Consider the following 12605-nt stretch of genomic DNA (forward strand, 5'->3'; position numbering starts at 1 on the left):
TTGGGACGAGGGGTCGGTCCGGCAGCAGACGAGGGATCGGTCTCACAAGGGGTTGCGCGGTTCGGCTGACGGGGTCGCCCGGCGAAGCCGGCGACAAAGGGGTTGCCCGGAGAAGCAGGCGACGAACTGGGGACAAGGGAGGCCAGGCCCTTGTCGGGGGCTCTCAGGACTGGAGGGCGCACGGCAGAAGAACTACCGCGGAGACAAGGTAAACACGCAAGTCCACTTTACTGAGGGAGAGGCAACAGTTTTATAGGGGCTGGGGAAGGCTGATTGGTCGAAGCCACACCCTGTTCTGATTGGTTGCCGGCGAAAGGTCAGTGGGCGGTACTGGACGGGGGAGGGGTGGTGGTTAGGGATTGGCTGTCGCTGTTGCTGGGGGAAGGGGCAGGGTTTAGGGATTGGTGGCTGCTGTTGCTGGGGTGGAGGGCAGACTTGAGTTTCCCGCCCACGCCTGGCTGTTGCTGCTGTCGGGGGAGGGGAAAAGGGCAGACTGGATTTTTCCGCCCACGCCTGGCTGTTGCTGCTGTCGGGGGAAGGGAAAAGGGCAGACTGGAATCTTCCGCCCTGCGCCTGCGCAGGGAGAAAGAAGAAGAAGGGTGCCGCCCTACAAGGCATCATGTGGCGCTATCCGGGAGGAGGGGCGGCCGCGGAAGCATGGCTGCCGAGAAGGGGAGACCCGAGGGCACTCTGCGCCCATGCCGAGCTTCCTTCAGGGGTGGCGGTGAGTCCGACCAGCCACCCTATTATGGGGGCAGCGGCTTGGCCTGCCGCGGCTGCTCCCCCGCCAGGCCAGCAAACCACACTTCAGCCCGAGGGGTGACCGCAGCTAGGTACTGCCCATGTACTCTAGAGATTCTCACCACTCTATGAGAGAATGTAGCAGGACTCTCCAGGATGGGAATTCAATATTCCACAGGTTGTTCTGTGGGTCTCCACCCACAGAGATAATGCCCCATGACCACATGACCACACTCACACTCCATGGATGCATGCCCCAGATGCACCCCTTCCTACATATATCCCCCTACCACCAACACCCCAGACCAGTGATCCTCCCCTTCCACAGCTACAACCCTTTGCAACCCAAAACCTCCTCAAAAACTAAAGTCCAAAAAAATCCCAATAATAAAATAAAGTAAAAAAATATATATATATTTTGCATTGTGCCTTTCAACATGGCAAAACCCATGATAAGGTGGAAGGGGTTGGTTTTGCAGTGGAGGGGGGGTGATGGTGTACAGGGACGTGAGTGGGGTCGATGGTGCTGGAATGTGAGGGTGAACAGGGTGGGGGTGCTGGGATGGACTATCCATGGAACTGAGTAGGGGATGTGAGGAAGGAACAGGTGAACTCTGGGGATGTGTAGGTCTGTGGTTGAAACTCCAATGGTAGGAATGCTTTTTTTTTTCTTCAAACATGGCAGGGGAGGGTCCCTCGTGCAGGGCATTGGTGGGGGAATATATGGGAAAGGGTGCACCTGGGGCACGCTTCAATGGAATACGAATGTGTTCGTCTTGGCATAGGGTGTTATCTCAGTGGGTGTTTACCATACAGCAAACAAGAAAATATTAAACTCCCACCCTAGGGAGTCCTGCTACAGTCTCAAATAGAGGGGCAAGAACAACTGGAGTACGTAGGCAAAGCCTATTAAAAGAAAATAGACTGATATGTCAAGCCTTCAAAATTAACGCATGTAACTATGAACCTTATTCTTCAGAAACTGAAAGTTAGTGGTTGCCATAGGTCCAAGGGGAGGGAGAGGGAGGAAAGGGTGGAACATGGGGCATCTTTGGGGCATTGGAGTTGTTCTGCAAGGTCTTGCAGTGATGGATACAAACCATCATACATTTTGTTAGAACCTATAAAAGTACACCGTGCAAAAGGTAAATCATAATGTAAACCACTGACCATGGTTAGTAGCAATGCTTTGATATTTGTTCATCAATTGTAACAAATATATTATACTCATATAGGATGTTATTGGTAGGGGAGAATGTTGGGGAGTAGGGAGTGTATGGGAAAGAAAGTATTTTCTTTTCCTTTGTTTTTTTTTTTTTTTTTTTTTTTTTTGAGGTACTGGGGCTGGGGATTGAACCTGGGATCTCTTATGTGGGAAGCCAGCAGTCAGGTCAACCACTGAGCCACACAGGCCACACAGGCAACCACACTCATTTTTTCATGTGTTTTGCTTGTTGTTTTTTTGGTTTTAGGAGGCACTGGGAACCAAACCCAGGACATCCTATGTGGGAAGCAGGCACTCAGCCACTTTACTCACATCTATTCCCCTTCCCTGTATTTTATTTTTTATTCTATTTTTTAAGATTTATTTTTATTTATTTCTCCCCTCTGTCTTCGTTGTTTGTGCTCACTGTCTGCTCTCTGCATCAAATATTTATTTTTATTTATTTCTCCCCTCTACCTTCGTTGTTTGTGCTCACTGTCTCTCTGTATCTGTTTGTTTTGAGTTGTCTTTTTTTTTAAGAAGGCACTGGGAACTGAACCCAGGTTGTCCCATGTGGGAGGGAGGTGGCCAATGGCTTGAGCTACCTCTGCTCCCCGCTCCCCTGTATTTTCTATGTGGCTTCTCTAGAACCCAAAGCTTCTTGGAAAATAAAGTGAAAAAAAAAAAAAAGACACTGGAGGAACATACATAAAACATTTTTCTAATAATTCACTTTTGTTCTTTTTTACAAAAACATGATTTTTCAATGATAATTTGAGCGAACCTGGCTTCAGTTTCCTTCTGGCAGTTTGTAGCAAAGAAAATCTGGTGGTAGAACAAGAGTGGTACCTTGGGCTGGATACTGTTGTAGAGTGCCTTAGGCCACTCAGCTTCTGTTGTTTTTGCCCATTTTCTGTGCCTCTGGCATCCCCACTAATTCCATAAGCTATGTGATTATTTTCTAATCTTATTTTTAAACAGAGTCAATTTCATGATCTGCAACTAAGAACTCTAGTATATAATATTTGTTCTTCTTTTGCTTTACTATCTTTATATCAATCTGTACTTTTCCACATTAAAGAACTGGCTGCCACTGCTTCACCTCTCTTCCTTCCTTCCACCCTAAGCTGCTTAAGTGGGGAAGAGATGTTTCTAACATCCTGTGTTTTGCAACAAAAGCAATGTTAAAAAGAGAGGTATCAGTATGGTATTAGACCAGCTATATTATGAATTAAGTAAAAGAATATTGAGTCTTTATGTGCCAAGTACTACGCTTCATTTAAGCATCACAAAACCACTATGTGCAAGGAATTATTATTCTCATTTTAGAAATGAGGAAAGAAAGGTTCAGAGAGTTTAGACTTAAAGTCACCTTGATAGTAGTACAAAGCAGAGATAAATTCAAACACACTTAGGAACTTAAAATACATCTGAAGATCTGTAAGCCAGGAACAGCTTATACTTTTTCTGAGCTGGACCAACTATGTTACCTTTTAGTTCTCACCTGTTAGTTTAGTGAAGGCTTCCATGTCATCAATTGCTGTAGAAATCTGATACTTTTTTCCTTCAGCACCTATTATCTCTATGTAGGAGTCTGCTTTCAGGAAAGCATCTGTAATCCTAGAGGGGATAATTTTATAAAAATTTATATATGTGACAAATTTCAAAGATTTGCTTTTAAGCCTTGCTTAAAGTTAGGGAAATCTTTCTACTTTAGGGAAATAAAATTTTGAGATATGATGATCTAAGGACAACTGCCTCTCCATCATACTAAATAACTAAGTGCTATGATAATGGTGATCTGTGAGCTACCATGCTTCTATATCGCAGGCACTACAGCAGGGCTTTAGATACATTATCTTATTTAATCCTTCTAACAATCAGGTGGTATAATCAGTCACAATTTTACCAGATACAGAAATTAAGTAATTTTCATTTAACCAATTAGGAAGAGGCAATGCCAGGCTTTGAACCAAAGTCTCTCTGAATTAAAAAACAAAAAAATCCTCACGAAAGTATCAATATCAATCATACAAATGGAAGAACATATTCTAACTAGACTGCTCATGAGACAGGTTGGGAAAAATATAGAAACACATAAATTTTTTCAATACAAATATAAAAATGAACATGGGTCCAAAGCCTTATAATAAATAAACTTAAAGCTATTTTAGAGACAAGGAAATAGCTCAATTCACACTCGAATTTGATGACTTCTCATGTAAGTCATTTAGATTCATAGCTTTGTTTTTCTCTTATGGTTCTGACTGCATCAGCGAGAAGAGATGAAATTCCTGTAGGGTTTACTATTCATAGTAGTTACTATGAATATTTAATATTTACTATTCCTACTATTGCTATCATTTTGGTAAATATTTGATAAGATAAGAACAGATACTAATCTTAATCCTTAAAATTAATTTTATCATTAATTTCAAAATGTCAATTGTTTATATCCATCTCCCATTACCATGATGACTAATATCTGGTATATAAGCAACTTCCTGAGCCATTCCAGTTTTGCCTCTTCAGATCTAGTCTAAATCAGTTCTTCTCCCCTTTAACTACCTGCCGTATCAATTCTCCCTTTCTTCCTCCAAGCTAGCTTACTGTATGCTAATTTTTACATTACTGTTTGTTTAAGGAAACCAATTTAGATTTATTAATATAAAATATATTTGAGTTTATCCCAGAAATGTTAACTTGGAGACTCTGGTGAAAGTGTAACAGAGAGATTCATAGGGAAATAGCAATCAAATTTCTTACATTGTATCAATGATGTTGCCAACTTTGTGTTGATAAGCTCTGCGGTGTAAGCAGTTACGTGTATGGAACATGTCATATAGATTTTCAACTTCCTGTAAGGAAATATGAAATAAATATTAACATAGTATCATATTATGTTAACCTTGTGTGTAGACAAGTATATAAGCAAGGAAAAGGATGGTAGCAGAGAAGAAGACTATGCACAGGGGTTACTTCATTAAAACTGCAAAGCCCACTAGAGAACGGAGAAACAGATCAGTAAAGCTCTTATTGGTTTGCAACATTCATTCTTTTATTTTCTTCTTTTTCAACATTCATTCTTACTGATTAATAGTAAATAAAAATCTATTGCATGTTTAACTCTGTGACTAGGTCTGTTCTAGGCATCTTAAATTCAGTATTTGTTGTAATCTTTCCAATAACTCTAGGAAGTAGATATTATTCTTGTGTTCTTCACTCTCAAGAGAAGGACTTTCTACAGTAAAATACTATACTACTTTATAGTTACATGATTGTAATCTAGAAGAAACTTGATTTCAGGATTTAATTGTTGAGAAACACTAAGCAGTGATTAAGGAAACAGGGCTGAAATTCGAGAAGTGGACTTGGCCCAATGGATAGGGCGTCCGCCTACCACATGGGAGGTCCGCGGTTCAAACCCCGGGCCTCCTTGACTCGTGTGCAGCTGGCCCATGTGCTGTGCTGATGCGCACAAGGAGTGCCCTGCCACGCAGGGGTGTCCCCTGTGTAGGGGAGCCCCACATGCAAGGAGTGTACCCCGTAAGGAGAGCCGCACAGGGAGAAAGAAAGTGCAGCCTGCCCAAGAATGAAACCGCACACGAGGAGAGCTGACACAACAGGATGATGCAACAAAAAGAAACACAGATTCCTGGTGCCCTTGATAAGGATAGAAGCGGTCACAGAAGAACACACAGCAAATAGACATAAAGAGCAGACAACTGGGGGGAGGAGGAGGGAAGGGGAGAGAAATAAATAAAAAATCTTTAAAAAAAACAAACAAAAAACAGGGTTGAAATTCTAGCTCTGCCACTTATTAGTTTTATACTTTCTCTGTGCTTCAATTTGCTCATCTGTTAAGTGAGATAATAATAGCATCTTTATCAAAGAGTTAAGATTGAGTTAATCCATGCAATGCACTTAGAACAGTGCCTAGTAATACACTCAATAAATGTTCAATATAATTTATTATCATTATTATTAACTATGCAACAGAAATGAAAAGGTCCTTAGGGTACTTATAAAAGCATGAAGTAAAGAGATTAATGATTTACCAGATACTGATTTTTCTAAGCTGCTCACGGTTATTTCCAGATTTCAGACTTGGAGATACACCCTTCTTACTTCCTTTGACATAGCTTACCTTTTCTCTAGTACAAATATGCTTCTTTTTATTTACTTCACAAACACGGGCGAACTTAATAAAGCGCTTGTAATCAAAGTTATTTTGAATTCCAAGATGATGGCAATCCCTAAGATTCCAAAAGGAGAGAAACAATTTTTTCAAGAAGAAAACTCTACCTTATATATTAACACTAACTTTAAAAGGATTTCAGCCAACTTTTCTGAAGTGTTCAGAGCATACCTAGCAAAATAATCCCATTTGTCCACATCAATGCCATTTCTTTTATTAGCCACTATCTCATAAAGGAAGCTTTTCTCTTCAGTACGCCCTTTATATGGCCACTGGAAGACAAGAAAACCCACTGTAAGTTTTAGGATAAGAATCAAATCTATTACAAGCAAGGCAAAGCAATTACATTAATCAAAAATTAGAGGATGCTTGGGTACAAGAGAGAAATTACAAAGTTCTACTCTACTAATCCTATTAACACTAAACCCTCTTATGTCATTGAAAGGATCCTAACTGCATTATACTTTCCACAACCAACATGCTTCCTTGTTTTCCTGGTTTAAACATTTTAAAATATATGTAAGATTTAATTATGAAATATTAAGCATGTTTTGTTTAAACTAAATGTATATGTGTGAATCATGCATCCAAATCAGTGCTATCTTTCAAAGTAGTTACATACCTTGTCTAAATGACATACATTGTTTTAAAACATTTACCGTGCTGCTTCTTTTTTTTTTTTAAACAGAATATTTGCTGCAAAACCCATCTCTTTATCTTGTATCTTAAAAGTAGAGGAAAATTTGAGGTAAAATCCCTAATTTGATTAGAGGAAAATTTGAGGAAAATCCCTAAAAATCTCAGGGAAATTATTATTTTCCAACTTCTTTATTAATAAAATAAAGACAAAAGGTCAAAAGGAAGACAAAACAGATTTTCCTCTGAGCCAGTTCAACTTTTTTTCTATGTCTTTGCATATCTAAATATTTAAATATGTTAATTTTAGTGGATAAATAAGACATACATTTTTATAACTCCAAATAAAGTTACCTTAGCCATCTGTATAAAATACTGTATACATATTCATTTTTTAAAAAAGATTTATTCTTTTATTTTGGGGGTAACTTTTAAAGAACTTAGTTAATAAGTAGAAAAAAAGTATAAGCCTTTCATTATTTGCATTAAACAATAAAAATATATAACATTTTATCATTTAGTCCCTCTAAAATAGCCTGCCATGTCAAGAAAAGACTAGATGAAAAGCATCAGACAGTTCAAATTAAGTTGTACATGACCTTACCGAAGCATTTTTCACGGGTGATTCAAGTGGTCCTGCAATTTGTTCCTTGATGAAACAAATGTCTTCTTCAGGGATAAGGCCATAATGTTTCATAACATCTCTGAGTCCATTAGAATTAACCAGGTGCTCAAACATCTTGACCGAGCCCTCTTCATGCTAAAAAATGTCAGCACAACATAGTCTATTGTAGTCTACCCATTAGCATCTCCAGATTATCCAAATCACTCACGATTCCAGGCAATTTGTAGATAAGGCTCTATTACATGTTAATTATCTAGTTTCCAACTATAGCCTTTCAGTTTTATATATTCGTGTGTGTATGTGTGTGTGTGTATATATATATATATATTTTTTTTTTTTTTTTGAAGTACCTGTGCCGGTGATTGAACTTGGGACCTCATATGTGGGAAGCTGGCGCTCAACCAATGAGCCACGTCAGCTCCCCTGAGTTGGTTTTTTCATTTGTTTGCTTGTTGTTTGTTTTGTCATTGTTCTTAGGAGGACCAGGGACCGACCCGGGACTTCCCATGTGGGAAGCAGGCATTCAACTGCTTAAGCCACGTCTGCTCCCATCAGTTATATTTTAAAGCATGTCAAATTTGTCAATATTTTACTACCTGCAAACCTTTTACAAACCATGTGCATTATTTCTTGAGTATATTTAATGCATTTGAATGAGTATAATCATTTACAATACCTGGAAGAATATTACCAGGTCATACAGATAGAATCCCATTTTAATGCATGTCACTATAAAATCAATTCTCTTGTTTTATCAGTCTTAGAACATGTTAAGTTACAAAATCTGCTAGCATTTCCACCTAGTGGAGAAAGGGCTAAGAGCAAATGTGCCAGTAAAAACAAACTTAAAAAGAGCTCAGAAGTCAAGATCTGCATTGGAATGAAAAATCTGCCTTGGTTTGCTCATCTGTCTCTGCCTCTTATTCACAACTGTTATAAAGACCAAATGACTCCCTGGGCACATGTGCCCTATTTCAGGTCTTATCAAAAACTGACTCCAGAAAAAATAAAAATAAAAATAAATATAAAGGGAAATGGATTTGGCCCAGTGGTTAGGGCGTCCGTCTACCACATGGGAGGTCCGCGGTTCAAACCCCGGGCCTCCCTGACCCGTGTGGAGCTGGCCCATGCACAGTGCTGATGCGTGCAAGGAGTGCCGTGCCACGCAGGGGTGTCCCCATGTAGGGGAGCTCCACGGGCAAGGAGTGCACCCGTAAGGAGAACCGCCCAGGGTGAAAGAAAGTGCAGCCTGCCCAGGAATGGCGCCGCCCACACTTCCCATGCCGCTGACGATAACAGAAGCGGACAAAGAAACAAGACACAGCAAATAGACACAGAGAACAGACAACCGGGGGAGAGGGGGATTTAAGTAAATAAATAAATCTTTTTAAAAAAATAATAAAATAAATAAAAATAAAAATAAAATAGCTGACTCAAGATATAAAATAAAACCTGAATCATCTTATAACCATTTTTTAAAAATTGAATCAAAGACACATATTCATTACAAAGAAATTAAATAGTAACTTTATAGTGAAGAAGTTTGCCTTAACCAAGTGATCAAAGTTAACATTACCAATAACAGCTTAAATAGATTTTATGCATCTAAAATATGATACATTAAGGACATAAGATCACTTATGGAGTCATAGCCTGACTCTACAAGGAAACAGCAAACTCAAACTCAAATTAAAGGACTTTCTGCTCAACTAAATAGCTCACTGTCCTTTTGAAAATATGGCAAGATCATAAAAGGTAAAGACTGAGGAATTGTTCCAGATCAAAGGAGACTAAAGAGAAATGGAAACTAAATGCAATATTTGATCCTGGATTGGGTCTTGGACTAGAAAAAAATTAAGTTTTTTTCCCTCCTTTTCTATATGGACAACTAACAAAATCTGAAAGGAAGTCTAGAGATTAGATAGAACTGCACCAATTTTTTTTGCATCAATTTTAATTTCTTGATTTTGAAAACTGTGCTGTGGTTATTTAAGAGAATAGTCATGTATTTATGTAAATAGCCATTGAAGCATTTAGGAGTAAGGAAGAATGCCTGGAACTTACTTTCAAAGGGTTCAGAAAAAGATTTATATATACAAAGAGAGAGCATGTTAAAACAAATATGGTAGAATGTTAATATTTGGGGGAAACGGACTTGGCCTAGTGGTTAGGGCGTCCATCTACCACATGGGAGGTCAGCAGTTCAAACCCTGGGCCTCCTTGACCCGTGGAGCTGGCCCGTGCGCAGTGCTGATGCGCGCAAGGAGTGCCCTGCCACGCACGGGTGTCCCCCGCATAGGGGAGCCCCACGCACAAGGAGTGCGCCCGGTAAGGAGAGCCACCCAGGGCAAAAGAAAGTGCAGCCTGCCCAGGAATGGCGCTGCTCACACTTCCTGTGCCGCTGACAACAGAAGCGGACAAAGAAACAAGAGGCAGCAAATAGACACAGAGAACAGACAACTGGGGGGGGAGGGGGGAGAGAATTAAATAAATAAAATAAATCTTTAAAAAAAAAAATTTGGGAAATCTGGGTGAAGGCATACGGGAACTCTTCATACCATTACTGCAACTTCCCTTTAAGTGTGAAATTATGTCAAAATTAAATGCTTAAAAACTTGAATCAGTAGCTGAAAACACACTTCCTTTAAAACAAAAATTAAAACATCATTGCTTCCTGTTACCTCTTCTATTTAACATTTTAATGGAGGCTTGAGAAGTGTGGAAAAGCAAAAGAAATAAAAGGTATAAGTATTGGAAAAGAAGAAAAACACCTTACTACTTACAGATACAAAGACTGATCTACATTGAAAACTCAAAAAGATCTACAGGAAAAAGTGTTAAATAATTGTCTTAGCAAAACAGTAATTTTAAACATAGAAAACCCAACTGCTTGTCAAGGAACTAACAAAAAGAAAAATTTAAGTTTTAAAAAGAGAGCAGTGACAGTAACAACTAAAATTATAAGGAATGTAGGAGTAAATATAATTAAATATATATAAGACTTTTATAAAGAAAATTATAAAATTCATAATGAAAACGCACAGGGCCAAAGACATTCCTGAAAAAGAACATGGTTTTTCAGTTGTCCTACCAACTATCAAGACCTATTTGTAATGGAAGGAGATGTGGCTCAAGCAGTTGGGCACCTGCCTACCACATGGAAGGTCCCGGGTTTTGTTTCTGGTGCCTCCTAAAGAAGACAAGCAAGACAGCGAGCTGATGCGATGGGCTGGCACAGTGAACTGATGTAATGAGATGATGCAACGAAGAGACACAACGAGGAAACACAATGAGAGACACAACAAGTGGGGTGTGGAGGTGGCTCAAGCCACTGGGTGCCTCCCTCCTACATGGGAGGTCTTGGGTTCGGTTCCTGGTGCCTCCTAAAAAGAAGATGAGCACACAATGAATGGACACAAAGAGCAGACAGTGAGCACAAACAAAGAGGGGTGAAGGGAAAAATACATAAATGAATCTTTAAAAAAAACTTATTTTTAAGTTCTAGTTATTAAGAAAATGAGGAATAGAATAGAATCCAGAAAGATTCAGTATATATGGACAGTTAACAAATGTCAGAGTTGATATAATAGATGAGTGGGGATAGGATGAACGATTTAATAAACAATTATGAATATTTAGAAAAAGAAATTAGATCTCTACTATACACATGCACAAAAACAAATTCCCCTAAGAACTTAAATGGAAAAAGCTAAATATTTAAAGAAAAAGACTTGGTAATGGTTGAGCAGATCCTCATGGATAAACCCTGCTGGAGAACAGCGCTATATACTCTGGACAACTCGCTGAAGGCACTAGGGAGTGACCCAAAGCAGGCAGATATTAGAGGAAAGTCAACTCTTGGATAAGAAAGGCACTGGGTGACATTCCAGTTTTGTTTTGTTGTTGTTCTTTTTTTAAATTTTTTCTTTCTTTCCCCTCCCCTTCTGCCCCCCCCCCCCCAATTGTCTGCTCTCTGTGTCCATTCGCTGTGTGTTCTTCTGTGTCCGCTTGTATTCTTATCAGTGGCACTGGGAATCTGTGTCTCTTTCTGATGTGTCTTCTTGCTGCATCAGCTCTCTCTGTGTGCGGCACCACTCCTGGGCAGGCTGCACTTTTTTCACGCGGGCGGCAGTCTTTGTGGGGATGCACTCCTTGCATTTGGAGCCCCCCTATGCAGGGAACACTCTTGCATGGCACGGCACCCCTTGCATGCCTCAGCACTGAGTGTGGGCCAGCTCACCACATGGGTCAGGAGGCCAGGGATTTGAACCCTAGACCTCCCATGTGGTAGGTGGACACTCTATCCATTGAGCCAAATTCGCTTCCCTTGTTTTGTTTTTTAAATGGATTTTAGCATGAGGCCCCAAGGCAGCAAAATGGGACAGAAATGCATGATCTTATTGGCTTGAAAAACTAGTTTACTTCATTAAAATTTAACATTTCTTCTCAACAGGCACTATTAAAAAAACAAGCTGTCAAGCCAGAGACAGGAAAATATTCACACCTATATCTGACAATAAATATAAAGAATTTCTACAACTCAACAGTAAAATGACAATCAAAAAAATGGGCAAAGTACTTGAAAGGACTCTTTACAAAAAAATGTATCAATGACCAGTAAAGACAGAAAAAGGTACTCAACATACATTAGAGAATGTAAATTAATAGGACAAGAAAACATCTGACATTCTCTAGAAGTGTTGCTCTAAAAGACCAAATGTTGTGAGGCTTTGGAACAGCTGAAACTCTCACACATTGCTACTGGAAGGGTAAAATGGTACAACCACATTGGAAAATTCCAGTAGTTTCTTATAAAGCTAAATATGCATCTACCTTATAACCCAACAAGTCCACTCTTAGGTACTTACCTAAGAGAAATGAAAATATATTTTCACAAAAAACTTGTATATTATGTATATAGCAACCTTATTTATAAGATTCTCAAACTGAAAAACAACCCAAATTCCACCAAAGGAGAATGGTAAACAAATGTGACTTATTCATACAATAAAAGGGATAAGCTGCTGATGCATGAAGCATGAATGAATCTGAAAAAAATTATTTTAAGTGAATGAAAGAGACAAGGAAATCCTGGTCCTTTTAATCACAAGAGCACTGTGATTTGGGGCACATCAATTCACCTCTGTGAGCCTCAAGTCCCTTTACTTGTAAAAGGGAGATAATGACTCCTTCCTTGCAGA

At 39.4% G+C, this 12605-nt stretch overlaps 1 protein-coding gene across 1 annotated transcript in view; it reads right to left on the reverse strand.

Annotated features, from left to right (window-relative positions):
• The window catches only part of SAMHD1 (SAM and HD domain containing deoxynucleoside triphosphate triphosphohydrolase 1), a 71695-nt gene that overhangs the window by 36563 nt on the left and 22527 nt on the right, over nt 1-12605 (reverse strand). Inside the window, exons 7-11 of the mRNA XM_004466604.4 lie at nt 7384-7539; nt 6315-6415; nt 6093-6201; nt 4712-4803; nt 3450-3565 (exon numbers count right to left, since the gene is read on the reverse strand). Coding sequence (XP_004466661.1) covers nt 3450-3565; nt 4712-4803; nt 6093-6201; nt 6315-6415; nt 7384-7539 — 574 coding nt within the window. The remainder of the gene's footprint in view (nt 1-3449; nt 3566-4711; nt 4804-6092; nt 6202-6314; nt 6416-7383; nt 7540-12605) is intronic.

This window comes from Dasypus novemcinctus, chromosome 24 (genome assembly GCF_030445035.2).
Source record: "Dasypus novemcinctus isolate mDasNov1 chromosome 24, mDasNov1.1.hap2, whole genome shotgun sequence".
NCBI lineage: Eukaryota > Metazoa > Chordata > Mammalia > Cingulata > Dasypodidae > Dasypus > Dasypus novemcinctus.